The sequence below is a fragment of the Microcebus murinus genome, chromosome 9, assembly GCF_040939455.1.
Source record: "Microcebus murinus isolate Inina chromosome 9, M.murinus_Inina_mat1.0, whole genome shotgun sequence".
NCBI classification, from domain to species: Eukaryota; Metazoa; Chordata; class Mammalia; order Primates; family Cheirogaleidae; genus Microcebus; species Microcebus murinus.
The window spans coordinates 21,889,314-21,907,269 of NC_134112.1; the positions used below are offsets into that span (position 1 = coordinate 21,889,314).

Consider the following 17,956-nt stretch of genomic DNA (forward strand, 5'->3'; position numbering starts at 1 on the left):
TCATTCCTGGGCTCCCTCCTGACACCAGCACAATCAGGAAGGAGCTGCTCTCATTTTCTCCCCAAGTCTTCAGAACCCACAAGTCTGCTTTCTGTGCACTGGGGGGATATCACCTGCTCTGGGGATGGGGCTGTACCACATGGTTCATTAGCAAGGGACAACACACCTGAATGTGGTCACATGGGAAGGGTGGATGAAACTGAGCCCTGGCTTAAAATCCCAGTCCCCTTCCACCCTGCAAATCCATTCACCTAGTGCCATCTGATTGCCCCCATTAAGTCAGTCTATGCATCCCGATTCTGGGGATACACGAAGAATGAGGCCTTGTCCAGACCCTCCAATAATCTTTGTAGCCGCTGCATAAAAAGCTGCTGCAACCTCTCAGGACTACCCTTTTGTATAATCAGAACAATAGACTCTCAAAAGGCATGAAAATCCAGGCTAAGAGAAGGTTCTGTGGCAGCTGGAGGGAGAAGGCAGGGTCCAGTGCTCCTCTGACAAGCCCTGCTCAACCCTTGCTCACATTCCCCAAGGCACAGTAACCTTGCCCTGTCCAGCTTCCACTGGGGGCCTGGCCTTTCCTGATACCCCAGCTGCAGTGAGAGAGGATGCGGAGCAAACAGGATACTCCAGCAAACAGGCCTAGTGAGGCCTCTTAGGGGTAGAACTGTACCCCAAAAGATACATTATCCTAGCCCCAGTGCCTCAAATGGGACCTTGTTTGTATATAGGGTTGTTAAAGACAGAGCTAAGATGAAGTAGGCTGAGCATGGTGGCTCACACCTGTAATCCTAGCACTCTAGGAGGCTGAGTCAGGAGGATCGCCGGAGCTCAGGAGTTTGAGACCAGCCTGGGCAAGAGCAAGACCCTGTCTCTACTAAAAATAGACAACAAATAGCTGGGTGTGGTGTCATGCACCTGTAGTCCCAGCTACTTAGGAGGCTGAGGCAGGAGGATTGCTTGAGTCTAGCAGTTTGAGATTGTAGTGACCTGTGATGATACCATGGCACTCTATCCAGAACAAGAGAGTGACACTCTGTCTCAAAAAAAAAAAAAAAAAAAAAAAGGATGAGATCATACTGGAGTAGAGTGGGCCCTTAATCCAATATGACTGAGGTCCTTATAAGAAAAGACACAGGGAGAAGAAAAGGCCATGTGATGACGGGTGGAGGCAGAGACTGGAGTGATGCATGTATAAGCCAAGGAACACCAAGGACTGGCAGAAGACATCAAACGCTGAAGAGGCAGAGAAGGATTCCCCCCTATGAGCTTCAGAGAGACCATGGCCCTATGGACACCTTGACCTTGAATTTCTAGCCTTCAAAGTTTCTGTTGTTTCAAGTCACCTAGTTTGTAGTACTTTGCTGTGGCAGTCCTAGGAAACTAATACAAGGACTAAACCCTCAAGCTCCTGTCACTTAGAAAGAATACCCACCCCAACACACACACACACACATACACACACACACTGCAGCTGCAGCCACTATGACCCACAATCACACTACAAATCCCTAAAATCCTTCATGAACAATCTTTCCCAGAACATGATATTGGCTGTCTTTGGATCTGAATTATGTGCCTATGTTTGATGGCAGGGAAGCTGTACTTATCATCAAACTCTCTGTGATTCAGACTGGAACTGAATTCCATCCAGCTCTGGGAACTGGAATCCAGCTTTCCTCCCCATTTCCCTTCCCACTGGTCCCAGGGAGCCAGGCTCCTCCGTTTGTAGAGAACATGAGCATTTGTGTACCTGGCACACGTTGTAGTGCTCAAAGAGAGATAAGAAGCCAATATCGCTGCGTGCAGCAATGCCCCTGAGAAGTGTGATGTTCCCGTCCCCAGAATCCAGCTCAACCACATCGTTGAAAACATTGGAAACGGCTCTCCCAGTCAGGAGCAGATTGACAAGTTCCTGTAGGTGAGAAAAAGAAGAAAGGCTTGTCAAGTCACTGCATCAGCTACTAAAAGCATGGAAGGGAGATTGGGTACAGAGAAAAGAATGGAGAAGGAAGAAAAGCAAAGAGGGAGAGAGCCTCAAATCAGGTTGTTACTTTAATTTTCCCACAAGCCCTGGTGGAAAGTTGCCAACTTTTCTCATCATAGTGACTCTCTAGGCCCCCATCCATCTTTACGCCACAAGCATTCAGTGGGCACCTACTGTGCACAGTACTCTGTCCTATGCTCTGGGTTGTTGGGAGGCTGGTAGGAGGGTGAGACATGGCTCCTGACCTGGGGCATATGTCTAGACTGGGGGGTCAGGTATGTGCCTGCACGTTGAAGCACAATGCAGGATGTGACTGGGGCTACAAAAATGGGTGCACAAAGCACTTTGGGGCCCAGATGGGTGCGAGACCACATGACCAAGTCAGGGACGCTTTGTAGAGAAGTGACATTTGGGTAGGTCTTGAAGGATGGTATTTTTTAAATAAACATTTTTATTTTGAAATAACTTTAGATTCAAAAGAAGTTATAAAAATAGTACAGAGAGTTCCTGTGTACCCTTCACCCAGCTTCCCCCAACGATAACATCTTACATAACCACTGCACATTATCTCAACCAGGAAACTGACCATGGTACAGCACCAATAACTAAACTCCAGGCCTTATTCAGACTTAACCAGTGACAGTTTTAATAGGGATGGGAGAGTGGAGGAAGGTACTTCAGGGAGCAGGAAGACTAAAGCAGGGAGGTGGAGGCAGGAAGCCCAAATCTGAGTTCTAGCTCAGTGTCTGACTTTGTCTTGCTGTGGTGCATTAGGTATTTGATGGTCCTGTGACTCACGCTGCACACCTGGCAAGCCAACAAGCATGGTGACCCTGGAAACCACAGATGGTGGCAAGCGGAGCACTGTTTCACTGAGGTCACCTTCAACCTGTACCTCCTGCATCAAGGTGGACCACTGTGGCTGGAGGGCCCCTTCCTTATGCAGGACACCCAAGGGTCAAACCTACTGTTAGAAATGGAGAAATTGAGGTTCACAGGCAAGAAAAGATTTGCACAAGCCTCACAGACAATTGATACTACAGCTGAACTTCCACCCACACCTTCTGGCTCCGTCTGATGTTGCTTCCTTCTCCCCCACCTTGTTACCCTCATGGTACCATCTGTTTAGACACAGATTCAAGATGAAGGGTGGCCTCTTAGGACTCGCTTAGGAAGGATTCCAGCGAGTCTAGCTCCAGCACTAGGACAGGCAGGTCCCTCTGTTTTGCCCACCTTCTGCCAGGGCTGGCATTGCCTGTGAGGCAAGCAGGCAGGCATCTCTCCCACGGCATGCAGGAAAGGCCAGAACAGCACTTCCCCGAGTGTAAACTCTGTAGGGTAGAGTTTATAGAAGTGTTTTCCCCTGAATTGTGAAAACGACATCCAGGGTTAATAAATCCCTCTGTTAACACCAACACCCCTGCCCCAGTGACAGTAAAAGAGGCCTCCTCTGATGGCCACAGAGGGTCCCCTATTGGAGGGAGATACCGAGGGGGGCTCATTGTGTCCTTGCAGAGGAAATGAGAAAAGAATTTGCAGGAAATGTCTGCTCTAAGATACTGCACCTCGGGGCAATGGCTGTTAAGAAAGGCACAGATTTTTTCAGGCAGGTTCGGGTTTTCCCATCAGGTTTTAAAGGGAAAAAAGAACCCTGCTCCAGAACCTAAGGTGTGTCTAAAACCTTCCTCATAGCAGGAAGCCAGCTTGAGATAGGGGAGAAGGGGCACCAGGAGCTCTCCCTGCCCCTAGACTCAAAAGCCACACAGTGGCAAAGCTTAGCAGCCATCTAATCCCTTGCTACTCAAAGTGTGGTCCATGGACCGGCAGTATTGTCCTCCCTGGGGAGCCTATTAGAAATTCAGCATCTCAGGCCCCAGCCCAGACCCACTGAATCTGAGCCTGCTGTTCAGCAAGACCCCCCAGGGGATTCATGTGCAGTTTCATATGCATTCATGTGCATTCAGTTTAAGAAGCTCTGGTTTAGTCCATATGCCTCTTCTACAAATGAGGAAACTGAAGCTCAGGGAAGATAGAAAGACTGCCCTAGCTTATTCTGTGGATAAGACAGAACGGGGCTTGGAACCCAGGCCCGCGCTCTGGTCTGACATCCTCTGCACCCTGCTTGACTGCCCGCTCCTAGGCAGCACCATGCTCTACCCTCCACAAGGAGATGTTCCCACAGAGCACACAGGCACCCAGAGTGAGAAGCGGGGCCACTCCAGGCAGCCAGAAGAGCAGCCACTCCCCGCAAGGCCTTCCTCTAAGAAGAGGTCCTGGACCACACTTTGAGTAGCAAGGGATTAGATGGCTGCTAAGCTTTGCCACTGTGTGGCTTTTGAGTCTAGGGGCAGGGAGAGCTCCTGGTGCCCCTTCTCCCCCATCTCAAGCTGGCTTCCTGCTATGAGGAAGGTTTTAGACACACCTTAGATTCTAGATTCTAGCAGCCAACCCCACAGTCCCTCTATGGGTGCTCTGGACAAGCCACGGGCCCCAAGCTAGCTGCCACATGCTGCCCAGGTAGTGAGCCAGGACCCCCAGGACAACTGGGTCCTCAGTTGAGCCTGGAAGACTGTGCAGCTCTGTCCAGCCTAACCACGCTACACATTTTGGCCCCTCTATCCACGGAGAGTCAGATTTCCCTGTGGCCTATATGGCCACTCTGGGAGGCCATGACAGGGAGAGAAAGGCATGGAAAGAGATGAGATGTACGATTTAGCTCTCAGTTTTGATGCTCACTAGACAGCATCTTTAACAGGTCCCTTCCCTGGTGTCACCTGGGTGACTGGGAGGGTCGATGTGTTCAGGGTCTTCCCTGCCCCTATGAAACCACTGGAGGGCCCCTTTGTGAAGATGCAGTGGAAAGGCCTGCTGTAAAGACAACATCCTGTGCAAACATAAAGGGTGTCAGAGCTGTCGTCTCGCTAAGTGGACCCAGGGTCCCCCAGCCCATGCCTGGGGCATCGCTTCCCACATCCTGGACTACAGGCTATACAGCACTTGGTTGGGCATCAGCCTCTTTTGCATCCCCGTAGCCTTGAGCACATGGGCAGTGTGTAGCAAGCTCTCCAGAAACAGAAGCTAAACTGTTTTCTTCCTAGGTCTCCACAACATGCTGGTGGAGCCTACCATAGGTGGGAAGGTAAAAGCAACTTGGAGGGTGTTGGCAGCAGCTAAGAAAGGAGGGAGGAACAGAAGAAGGGGAAGAACCACCTGCTGCCCCTGGGCCCCATGGTGCCCCCTGACCTGTGTGCAGTACCCGTGTGCTCCAATCAGGTAGTTGGTGGGAACATCAAAGTCCTGGTGGACGCTGGAAAACACAAGAAGCAGCAGTGTTAGTATATCTCTGCCCAATCAGGCCATATGGACAGCCCTTACCGGGTGACCTGGCACTCCCCTCAGGATCCCGGTTGAGGCCCAGGATTCCAGATTTGGTGGGAACCTGAGTGCTGTGTATCGGCGCCCTCCTAGAGGAGGCTCCCACCCAGAAGGATGGAGGATGGGGCCCAGGCCACCTTTAGTAGAGCTCACTGCACTCTCTGGCCTCACCAGTCTTCTGTCCACACCGAGGAACAGTAACTGGGTGTGACACGGCTGGCAGCCCCTGGGTTTGGAATCCAACGTCCTGAATTCATGTCCTACCTGTTGCTACCAATGGGGGGACCGGGGAATCCTCTTCTATCTCTGGGCCTCAGTCTGCCAGTCTGTTAAATGGGAGGAATGGACTCTAATGCTGCCTTGAATTCTAAAATAATAGCTGCCACCGCCTGAGCACAGCTTTTTTTTTTTTTATTTTATTTTTATTTTTTTTCTCCAGGCAGTGTGCACACATTATTCCACAAAACCTTGTAAGAAAACCCAGACTCAGAGAAGGGACAGCCTAGCCTAAGGGTGTTCAGTTCATGGGTGATGGGGATGGCAGGGGACTCGGGCCAGCCAGTCTCTGAGGCCTATATCCTCCCAAGGTTACCACTGTGGCTCCACCCTTGGAATGGGGTCCCTCAAAAGGCACATGCTGAAAAGATCCTTTGCCAGAAGAAATTGTTCAAACTTAAGGCAATGGATTTCTAGGGCAGTGCTAAGGACCAGAATAATTTAGGGTATCCCAGTCAGCAGGGGCTCTGTCACATGGAGAGGTGAGGTGATAAGAACCAGAAGGCAAAAAGTCCTTCCTAAGTCTCACACCCTCCTTCCTGGCTTGTTGCTATGCTGGAAAGTCCACTCTCAGGATGGTTTTCCTTTTAGTTACCCCAAAGCAAATTCCTCTGGGAGACGAAAGCATTGTTGGCAAACAGAGCCCTGTTAGGAATGGACAGTGAAGGAGCTACTCTCTATTCACCATGCACAATGGAGACAATTTCAACCCTCCAGTCCCCCTACCTGCCAACAAAGTGCGCATTGTTATCTCTATTTCATAGGTGTGCAAAGAAGCTCAGAGAGGCGGGTCAGCACAGCACACAACTCTGGGGGCACACAGCTCTGGGGTAGTACATGTCCTGGGAACAGAACACATGCAGTCCTGGGGGACACATGCCCTGGGCACACATGGGAGTGTCACATGCCCTGGGTGGGGCACATGCTCTGGGGGCACACCACCCACCCAGCACTGTGCCCAGGGCCTGGCCGCCTTCCTTCATCCATGCTGCAAAGAGAGAGGCCAGGTGTAGGACTTAGAGAGGTGTCCTAGGGGTACAAAGGGCTTGGCAATCAGAACATTTATTTTTCCTTTTAGTGAAAGAGAAGAGAAATATGGTCTTGATTTATGCTTTAAATCTAAGATCTGCCTTAAGCCCACAGACCTAAACCACATGCCCTGGTCCCTGTCTCCTTCCAAAATAAGTTAGGAAATTCAAGCTCTATGATACTTGCAGGGAAAGCTTTCTTGTGGTTTTTAATAAACCATGGCCAAACAGGGAAGGTTTATGTCCAAATGAGAAGACAGGCTGGGGTTAGCATCATTGGGGCCGCAGTGAACCCCTAAGGCTTGGGGTCCTCTGGGAAGGGCTTTGAGGCTTGCCCACCACAGACAGTCCAGCCGGTCTGACAGGGAGCCAATGGGGAATGACTCACGGCACAGCACAGCGCTCAGCTGGCGCTAGCTCAGGCAGAAGAATTGATGGAAACGTTCTCCGCAGCATATACAAGCATCTTCTGAAGAGAAGAAAATAACCTCAAAGGAGTCCTGAGGGTACCGATAAGCATCACTGGCCCCAAGCCACCCGAAGCTTTCAGAAGCAGTACGATCTTCATAAGCTCACAGCCTCGTGTTCACCCAGCGGGCTTGAGAGCCTGCGTCAGCTGGGAGCAGAGGGACAAGCAGAAAGGACAATGGGAGGAAATGGTAATTGCATCCTTAGGTGCAAACACGATGGGAAATTCAGAAGTGCACTGGGATCTTAAAAGGGAAGAACATCTGTATTTCACATTAGGGCATTCAGGAGACGCCAAGGAGCGGCTTATGGCTTAAGAGATTTACAACTTTGGCAAATCTAGATGCCCAGACCTCCCTCTAGGGGAATTCCCTGGAGAACTGAGCGTGAAGAGTCCTTGAGCAGGGGAACAACAGCTTGGCTCTACCCGGAGAGAAGGCAATTCACATGGCAGGGCTGTCACCAGACCCAGGTTCTACCCCCAGCCTGCCGTGCGGCTGCAAACCTCACTCCTCTGTGGGCCTCTGTCTCTCCTTCTGGAACACAAGGATCTCGGACAAGATGAGAGGTGTAAGGGGCTGAACTGTGTCCCCCCCCAAAGGTCACATGTTGAAATCCTAACCCTTAGTACCTCAGAATGTGTATTTGCAAATAGAGCCTTTTAAGGGTAGTTAAGTTAAAATGAGGCCATTAGGGTGGGCTTTAATTTAATCTGACTGGTGTCCTTGTTTATAAGAAGAGGAAACTTGGACTCAAAGAGACACCAGTGATGCATACTCACAGGGGAAAGACCATATGAGGATGCAGCAAAAAGGCGGCCACCTGCAAGCCCAGGAAAGAGGCCTCAGAAGACAACAACCCTGTTGGCACCTTGATCTTGGACTTCTAGCCTCCAGAACCATGAGAAATAAGTGTTTGTTGGTCAAGCCCTGTCTGTAGTGCTTTGTTATGGCAGCCCCTAAGAAACTAATGCAAGGAGCCTCCAACATTTTATAGACTCAAAGCCTATCCTTCAAATGAAATCTGATATGCAGAAGCCCACTATGAAACATAAGAGCAGAGCTGCTCTAGCTGAAGGCAGTGTGGGGGCTTGTCCCATCTTTCTGTTCTGCATCAGCCCCTGTGGCCCCCTCCAGGAGACCCCTGGGTCTCCAAGGACACACAACACCCCAGGAGCAGGGGCCCCTGAGCTCTCGGGTTCCTATCCATGATGGGCTTCTGAGCCACAAGCCAAGACTCTCTCTTCCCCAGGACTGACTTAGAACCATGCAATCTAATGAGTGGGCTGTCTCTTCCATGGTCCTCCTGGAACCATGTCCTGGGGGCTGGACAGCTCTGGGCCTCGGAGCATCCTGCAAAGCCTAGGAACTGGGCACCAAGCTGGATGACAGGAACCAGGAGGGGGACCCAGGACCAGAGGAAATGTGGCCCTGGAAGCTGTCTGCACTGGGGAGCAGAGCTTGCCAGGATTTCAGTCTAAGAAGCATAGAGTGAAGGAAGCTTGAGTGGACTTGACCAGGGATTGGAAACTCATGAGAAGGGGCTGGCCCTGACTGCCCTGCCACCGACCTCCTCAGCATTCTAGGAGCAAAGGGCCAGGGTGATAATCCAGCCTTGGGGTGTCTGGGTTATACAGTGACAGAAGAGGGGGAACAGAGAGCTCTGCCCAGGATGCCAGCAAGGATCAAACCTCTCAACTCTGTCCACTATTAGGAGGTCCCTGAGACACTGCACTATACCAAGAAACAGAACAAAGGGGACATCAGGGCTGGGAGAGCTTGCAGTGCTCCTCATTTTGCAGATGGGAAGATGAATGCCCAGAGAGATAAGACAACTGGCCAAGGGCTAGTGACCAACATTGGCCCAGATTTAGGGCTTATAGCTGGGCCTGGATCTCTGCTGCCTCTCTCCACCCACTCTTTGTCACACATCTCAGAGGGGGCAGGGGCTCTGCCACTGAGCAGCTGACAACGCATAAGCCTCGAATCTGTAAAGTCTTAGACACTTTCAAACATAGCTTTCTCCTGAAAGCCTTGTGAGGCCAAGAGAACAAGACCACTGCTTCCATTTTACTGATGGGGAAACCAAGGCCCCAAGAGAAGGGACTTGTGGTTTTGTAATCACACTAAGTCAACAGGGCCAGGACTGTGTCCCCAGCACCAACATCACATAGTGTCTGCCGTGGCCTGAAATGTGATGGTCAGCCAGCCAGGTCCAGGCAGGCCGGGGAGCCCTGAGGCCCACCCCAGTTCCCATCAGCCCCAGTGCAGCTTGTCCCTTCACCTAAAGGCCTTCCCAGGTGAACCTGGGCATCTGGAACAGAAGTTTCTGAGTAAGAAGGAAAATAGTCAAAGTAGCCTAGAGACATGGTCCCAGTCTATACATCATAGCTCTTCACCGGAAACCAACACCTACTCAGCCCCTAACTGGCAAATAACTTTGGGTGAGTCCCTATCTCTCTCTCAGCCTGTGTTCTCATTTCTAAAACCGGAGGACTGGAGCAAGAAATCTCTAGGGACCTCCTGGGATGTGAACAAGTATGTCTAGTCCATGACTCTGCTGTTCAAACATCAAGCCTAAAATAGGCAGTAATTCACCTGGGAGGACCTGACCAGTCACCCCTCCCCTACCTGACCACAAGGGCAACAGGACCTGAAGGAGCCACATCCCACTGGGCCAGCTCCTGCCCGTCCCTTCCAGAGACTGCACCCTCACATGCAGTGTGACCTGCACTTCCCCCACCCACCTGCAGAGATAATAGCCTTCAGACCTTCAGAGATAATAGCCCTTTGGTGGGACTTCTATTGACTTTTCAGGACAACATCAATAGTGAAAGGGTAGCTGTGGTACAACTAAGAGAACCTGGGCTCTAAAGTCTGGGAGCCCTGGGTTCAAATCCAAGTGCTGCCACTTACAAGTTATTTCCCTCTATTGGCCTCAGTTTCCCCACTTGCAATACAGATGATGATGCATGCTGCCTTCTATTAAAGATTGCTGTGGGAACTGAATGAGATGAACTATATAAAGCATTTGGCCTTCAGTAAATGTCACTTCCTTTTTCCTATTATAACAACAATAATAAAAAAAAAAAAAAAAAGCAAAAAACAATGACTGAGAGGTCATGATTCCCGCAATCTCAGCCATCCGTATCATGGCCAAGAACTCAGAATAAACTGAGACCTCCAGGCAGTCAAAATATAGCTGTGAAGTATATATCTGAAAAGGACTGGATAGAGTAGACTATTTTCCCAGGAAGGCCAAGAAGGAGTGGACAATGAGTCAGAACAAACAGGTGTCAGGCCCCCTCTGCCACCCGTGCTGTGTGACCTTTAGCAAACTGCTTTGTATCTCTGAGCCTCCAGTGTGTCATCTCCTCATGGGGATAGCAATAACCACCTCAATAAGGGCACTAGCAATAAGGGACTAGGCCATAAAAAGGCCTTGCAAACTGCAGAGTTCCATGGGCTAGAGGGATCAGTGATGTTTCCATTCTTCAGGCAGTGAGGAAGGGGCTAGGATGGGATCCAGGAGGCAGGGGAAGCTGATGGAAGGCTCTGCAGGATGGAGAAAGAGGGGACCTGCCTGGAAGAAGGAAGAGAAAGCAGGAGCCCAGCCCCTCAGGAGCTGGGCAAAGCCCTTCCGAAGCCATCTTCTGCCTTGCCTCCCACCATCTCCCCCCACCATGGCCAGCACCTTCTCTGCCAACCAGACCCCAGGGGCCTTTGCCCACTTTGCTCTTGCTGCCTGCCAAAACCCTTCCTGCCCATCCCTCGGAGCCCTGCCAAATGTTACCTCCTCCATAACCTCCCCACCCCAGGGATAGAAATGCCCCATCACTCCTCTCTTCCTTCCTTCCCTTCCTAAGGGCACCCACCAACAGATTCTCGTGTGCCTGCCTCAAAAAACTGACTTTGAGAGCTAGAACTGGGCTCTAGACCCTGCAGCTGCATAGCAATTGTGCCTCCTAAATTACATGAGCCTGTCCACACCTATTCCAGGTGAAGCTGTGTGTGAGGAAGGCCCTGGTGGATCAGCTTCCTGAATCTGGATCCCAGGTGAATGGGAGGCTAGCCTAACACAGAAGACTCTTTCAATAAGGCCTGTACCCTTTATCTGGGTACCTAAGCCCTTCATGATCCAGGAGGTATGGTACCTGGGTGACAGGGTAGGGGTAGGAGACACACACGGAACCAAGGGTCAGAAGACCTTTCACTCCGCCACCAACCCCAGTGTGTCCTGGGCCTAGACCCCCTTCTCTGCTGTAGGAGGTGGACCTCTCCCATCCAGCCCACAGACTTGGTGTCCACAGGCAAAATGACCGCTCTCACAGCTCATTGGCTGTGACATGGCATCTCAGCAGCTGGGGGACCTGGCCCGGGCAGAGTTGGCTTGCTTTAGCCTAGATCATGGCAGCCAAACTCAGATGGAGGATGAGGCAGATGGCCATCCAGTTTGGTATGAACCTACCATGGGGCCTCATTTTCCCACTTCTCCAAGTCAGCAAACACAGCCAAGCAGACCTGTCACTACCTCCCAGCCTAAGGAATGTGAGACAGGCACAGGGTCTTGCACTGATAGTCAGGAGACTCGGCGATGCTGTCAGCTGTGCCACTAACTCACCTTCACATCTCAAAGTCCCCACGACTATAATGAGATGATAGCCCCAGGCCTGTGGGCCTGTCCTTCGAGCTGCCACAAGACCACCAAGGCCCCGAGTGGCAGCAAGGACCCTCTCCCTCTCTCTTCCACCTCCAGCCAAGCCTCCAAACTTGGCCTTCCTCAGGGTCAGGGTGTCTCACAGGGTACCCACAGGAAGCCAAGCAGAGATCTACAGGACAGATCTCTGTTACCTGTGGGGAGCCCTGGGGGCAGAGGGGCAGCTGGCTGCCAGGGAAGGGACCAGGGAGAGAAAACATCAGTGAAAGGGAGTGGAGTCTGGGTGGAGTGTCCACTATTTCCAATGGCACAGGTGCCCACAAGCCCTTTGGGTACACCTTCCACCCCATCACCTTGGTCTTTTTAGACATTTTTGCTGAAAGAGCTCATTAGTGTGGCCTTTACCCTAATCTGAATCAGTGTTAAAGTTGAGTTGGAGTTTATTGAGGAAGTTCCTCTCCTGTTTCCCAGGCATAGTCAAAAGACCTTAGCACATTAGTGGAGGAAGGGCCCTAACCACCTGTCCAGGTGAGAGGGCAAGGGAGCCACAAAGCCAGAATTGTGCATGTGGAGGTAGGCTCAGGGGCCAAGGTTCCTGATCTGGGTGGTTCTGTTCACACCCCACTATTCTGGGCTGGAAGAGTTTCAGCAGAGTCCCAAGAAAACAGATAAGCATCCTACGGATCCCCTCCCGTTAGGAATAGCACATCTGGAACCACCAAGAACCTGGATCACAACAAGAACAGCCCCTGTTCATGTCCTCACCCACTAGCCACCTACCCACGGGGTTTCCCTCAGCTGGGCCCACTGGGTGAGCGCTGCCTAACCATGCCAGAACAGAAAGCTGGGTGATTTCTTTTCTCTATTGCCCACCCCCAAATCCACATCTGCACTCCTGTTCTCTGATACATGCCACAATTCTGTTTCCCGACTCTGGCCCATCTCTTTCCTAGCCAGGGTGGTGGGCTTCCATGGGCTGTGACTGCCTTCTGGGGATGTCCCATGTCCACACACAGGTGATGTGGCAGCCCAGGCCTGGCCACGTTGACCAAGCCAGAATAGGTGCCCAGCACCTGGCAGGCTGAGGAGCTGTTAGAGGGCTCCCTTGAGCCCGCCATGCCAGAGGGCCCTCCTGGGAACACAGCTGGGCTGGAAGAACAAAGAGGAAAGAGAAAGTATGAGGGACACCAAGTCCTGAAGACAAAGTCTGGAGTCCTGGATCAAGCCACTCCTAACGGGCAGCTTTGTTTTCCGCTTACACTGGCTAGGAAGTGAACTTCTGTCACTTGCTTTTCCAGCCAACATTCATGCCTGGCTTTAGTTTCAGGGCTATTTTCACAAAGAAAGAAACTGTTTTGTTGTTGCTATTGCTTTTAATCTCTTGGGGAGAGTTACAAAGAACAACAGAGGCACCCCGGTGGATCCCGACCAGTGTCATCCCCTTGTTCTCAGTACCTGGCTTGTGCCATTCAAACATTACTTCAGTGAGTGACAAACTACCCCCTCTTCTGGATTTTCAAGATGGCCTTTGTGCAGCTGGAGTTGCTGTGATGAAGGCCAAGGGGCTACTGCATGAGGTTTCCTCCACACGCTGTCTCTCACACCACATCAGCCAAGCCTGTGCTCCACCAAGGGGCAGGAGCAGCCCATGCACTGTGCTGCCCAGGCCCGGCTCACAGGCAGGCCCAACCCTAGGACCCTGAGCATCCTTGGGGCTTGTGAGAACTCCCTGGGGGAAAGTTCTAGCCATGTGGTTTGGGAAGCAGAGCTAGGCGAGCATGAAATGCTGCATGAAATTTACTGTAAGCAATTCGAGATCTTAGAAAAGAAAATAAACGGCTTGAAATCAAGTAGGAAAAAATAAAACCTTCACAAGGCTTTGCACACAGCCTGGGGAAAACAAACCTCAAAGGCCTGTTTCTTGATGGTCTTGGGGCCTCTGAGGGTGAAGTAGCCAAGCAGTGATCAGCTGCACCCAGCTGGGTTTTCATCTGCCCATGGTGTCCTCACCCTGCCTCTGCTCTGGGTAGGAAGAGCCAACAGACAGAAGGCATTGACTTAGGAGTGAGGGCAGCCTCTGGGCTGCAGGAGAAAGCCCTCCAATGCCCAGGCATGAGTCAGAGGGCCCTTGCCAGGAGGGACCACCATGCCCTATCACATGTCACCATCACACCCACGTACACAAGTTGTCCTTTGCACGATCTCAAATGAACCACCAACACCCACATCATCTTGCACCCAGACACACAGTCTCACCCATCTCTTCCATCCACACACATGCCACTGCGATACCACCACAAATGCACATGTACACACTCTGTGCTTGTGAAGAACTGGCGTGGGTTTTCCCAGCCCACGACTCCGCTTCTCCCCAGCTGAACATTTGATCTTAGAGACTGTTATATCTTCAGGCTACCAGGACATGTTTTCAACTGCCCAAAGTAGTAACAGATCACCCTGAAACGGCATCAAAGGATTCTTTGGCAAAGCTGAATCTGAACCCCAGAGCAGGAAGGCCCTTGGCGATCGTCTGGTGCTGAGGTTTTTTTTTTTTTTTTTTTTTTTTGAGACAGAGTCTCGCTTTGTTGTCCAGGCTAGAGTGAGTGCCGTGGCGTCAGCCTAGCTCACAGCAACCTCAAACTCCTGGGCTCGAGTGATCCTTCTGCCTCAGCCTCCCGAGTAGCTGGGACTACAGGCATGTGCCACCATGCCCGGCTAATTTTATATATATATATCAGTTGGCCAATTAATTTCTTTCTATTTATAGTAGAGACGGGGTCTCGCTCTTGCTCAGGCTGGTTTTGAACTCCTGACCTTGAGCAATCCGCCCGCCTCGGCCTCCCAAGAGCTAGGATTACAGGCGTGAGCCACAGCGCCCGGCCTGGTGCTGAGGTTTTTAAGCTGTGTTTGCAGGGCTGGGGCTGCTCCAAAGAGGGGTCTCAGGGGCCATGGCTGGGGAGCAGGTGCCAGATTGGGAGGCAGGGGAGGGGCAGCAGGGGTCTCCCCTTCCCACCTCTGCTGCTCTAGTCAAAGTCGGTCTGCTACATCTGCTTTATTTTACACAGTGAACTTTGGAATAAAGTTTCTATAGGAAAAAAAAAATCAGATTTCATTTCCTACAAAAAGAATTTAAAAAGCACTAGCCCAAGCTCCTTTGTTAGATAAAGAATCTACGGCACAGGTTGGGTCAGCCACACCGCTTATGGGCAGCTGAGCTGAGTTGGGGACCCAGGTCTCCTGATGCTATGTTGTGGCCAATAAGTACATGCTTTCCTGAGACTTGCCACCCCAATAGGCTTCCCTGGACAGGCCTAATGGCTCTTGAGCTGGGTGACACTTGCAGCTGCATGTCCTGATGTCCAAAGCAGGCAGGAGGTGAGTTTCCCAGTCCCAGGGCTGTTATCACTGCCCAGTAAATCACAGCAAACCTTCAGCTGAGCCTGGCATCCCTCCAGAGAGCAGAAGTCAGAGGTGCTGGGGTGAGGGGAGCACCACCGAGTGCAGTGTGACTGACACGTGAGGGGACTGTGCAGTTCCAGGGGCTCCCCTTCAGAAGGCAAGAGGACACCTTCTTCACGGGAGTCCTCACAACTGCCAGGAATGCTGACATGTTATTTGAAATAATTTCACAGGATCTGGGCAGCACCACGACTGCCCGGGCTGTTCCTGTCCTGTCATTCCTGTCTTTTCTCCTTAGGGGAAGAGGAATCAGCTCTACTCAGATATCCCTAACTCCACAGTCCCGTGGGACAGTGGCAATCAGGAGGGAGTGTGCCTTTGGAGGGGCCGCCAGAGGCCTGCCCTGTGCCTCACTTGAAGCCCTCAGTCTAACCAAGTTTTCTCAGACTTGATCCAATTAGAGAATTGGGTGTCTAATCGAGTATCCCTCTGAACTACACACTCCCCTGGTGGGGTAGTGGGTAGAGCCCATCCAGCAGCGGCACCGCATGCTCACTCAGGGAGCTCACTGGCTGTCAGAAAGCATCTGCCAAGAGTGAGGTCACCGCAGAAGCCCCATTGGGAATTCGGGGACATCCTTGTGGTTGTGTCTACTGAGGTGGCAACATGGTCTCCACCACTGGGCACCAAGCCAGGACTGAGAGCAAGAAAAGGCAGGAAGGGGCACAGAGGCATCTGAGTATGGCTAGAATGGGCTTGGACTAGCAGCAGCCATTATTCAAGGCTTGCACCCACCAGGAGTGGTGCTAAGCACAGCTGCATCTTATGAGTTGGGAATTACCACTCCCATTTTACAGAGGCAAAAACTCCCACTTAGGAATAGAGTCAGGCCTAAAACCAAGTCCGTCTTATTCACAAGTTCAAGTTTTTAAACAGCAAAGCAAGAGAGAGCTCCACCCAGGCCAGAGAGCCTGAGTGGAGCCTAGGGATTACGTGCTATATAACCTTGGGGCAAACTATTCACTTCCCCAAGCCTTGATTCCTCATCGGAAGAGCAGGGATGGCAATAGTGATTATAACAGCGCCCACCTAGTAGGGTTGCGGTGGAGACTCAAGAGTTCCATGTGTGAGATGTTAAGGCGAAGGCTTGGGCACACAGGAAGCATCACAAATGCTGGTTGCTATCATTCCTACAGCCTATGAGAATTTCCTCTCCATTATCTTCTTAGGAGAGGGGAAGGGGAGACCACAGGGTTAGGACAAAGCCTGATTCAGGCCCTGCCAGCCCGTCTCCAACACCACACGGGTCTCTATTTGGGTCCCCTGGGAAGTAGAGGCCAGGCTGTTCCAAGCTGCCCCAGGGGTCCTCAAGACCATCTGCCAACAGGACCCAGCGAAGGGCCTCAGGTGCTCTAGGAGGACAGCTGGACTGTGTGTGTGTGTCTGTGTATATATATATGTGTCCATGTATGTGCATCTGTGTATGTGGCCATGTATATCTGTATGTCTATGTGTGTCTGTGTGTATCCACATATGTGTGTGTGTGTGTGTGTGTATGTGTTGGCAGGGCTGTGACTTCAGGCCCATCAGCGTGAGGCTGTGCAGATCTGGAGGGGCAGCCTTCCCCACACCAGCACCCCACAGGTACAGGCTTGGCTGGCTAGGGAGGGGAGGGGGCAGAAGCAGCCCTAGTCCTCTAGCTCTGTACAATGTGAAGAGCGGCCTAGACGTGGAGCCCTAAAGCCCCTCCCTTTCAAGTGAGAGGGCTACCCACAGGAGCATGTGTGTAACAGGGTGCCCTGCTCCCAGGCTGATCTAGTGACCACTGGAGCAGACATACTTGAGCAGAGTCCTAGGCCCCCAGAGCCATAGGGTCTCCTGTACAGATAAGAAAGCTGAGGCAGGCATCACCACTCCTGGCTCTCCTGAGAGCACAGCTTCCCCTCAGTGAGACCCGGAGAACCCCACCTAGCCCTGTCAGTCTCGGGATTAGCAAACACAGGCCTGGGAGAAGGCAGTGCAGCTTATGGTCTTCATGCACGTGAGTCCCTGCCAGGAATGAAACATATCATTATGGCAGGATTAGAAGAAAAATGCCATTAGAAAGCACTGTGTACACGCACACATTTAATAAGGTCAGTAGCAGCAAGCAGTAGGCAGGCCAGCGCATGAGGCGGCAGATCCCCCGCTGTCCTCCTCCCACCCACAGCACAGGCCCCTGGAAACAGGGATGGGGCTGGCCGGGGTTGGAGGTTAAGCACCTCCTTCTGCTGTGGCCTCCCCAGCCTGGGCACCACAAAGCTACTCATTCTGCCTCCCTTTTTCAGGGGCCACCCACTGAAAGGTGTTTCTAAATCTTCCCCACCAAGAACCTTCCAAAATAAGAAGCACTCCTCCTCCCCTCCCCCATGTCCTCAGGGCTCTATCCTCTGCTTGGAAGTGAATGGGACAATCATTTGTACTTTCCACAACTATTCATGCCTTATTCATCTGTTATGCTCCCTGGTGACATAATGCCCAGGTGACAGATATAGACAAGAGGCCTAGAAAGCTCCCAGAAAATGAGCTTTATGGAGGAACTCCAGCTCTAGGGCAGCCTAGGGGGCCATATTTGACCTGCATGTGCAGAGTCAAAGCCAGGACCCTGCCCACAGGGGTGCAGCAGAGGAGATGAGGACAAGCAGCCTTGCCACTTCTCCTGCCTGCAAGGCCTCCCGGGCACCTGCCCATTCACCTCTCCAGAGCTGGCCCTGGATGCCAACCTCAT

At 51.8% G+C, this 17,956-nt stretch overlaps 1 protein-coding gene across 3 annotated transcripts in view; it reads right to left on the reverse strand.

Moving 5' to 3' along the window:
• The window catches only part of MINDY4 (MINDY lysine 48 deubiquitinase 4), a 111,520-nt gene that overhangs the window by 18,398 nt on the left and 75,166 nt on the right, over window positions 1-17,956 (reverse strand). For 2 of the 3 annotated variants that reach the window (XM_076006327.1, XM_012735855.3), the window contains exons 14-15: window positions 5,231-5,294; window positions 1,754-1,915 (exon numbers count right to left, since the gene is read on the reverse strand). In XM_076006327.1, the coding sequence (XP_075862442.1) occupies window positions 1,754-1,915; window positions 5,231-5,294 (226 nt within the window). Of the gene's footprint in view, window positions 1-1,753; window positions 1,916-5,230; window positions 5,295-10,325; window positions 17,426-17,956 lie in introns of those variants that run through there. The other variant, XM_076006328.1, reaches the window with a different exon arrangement.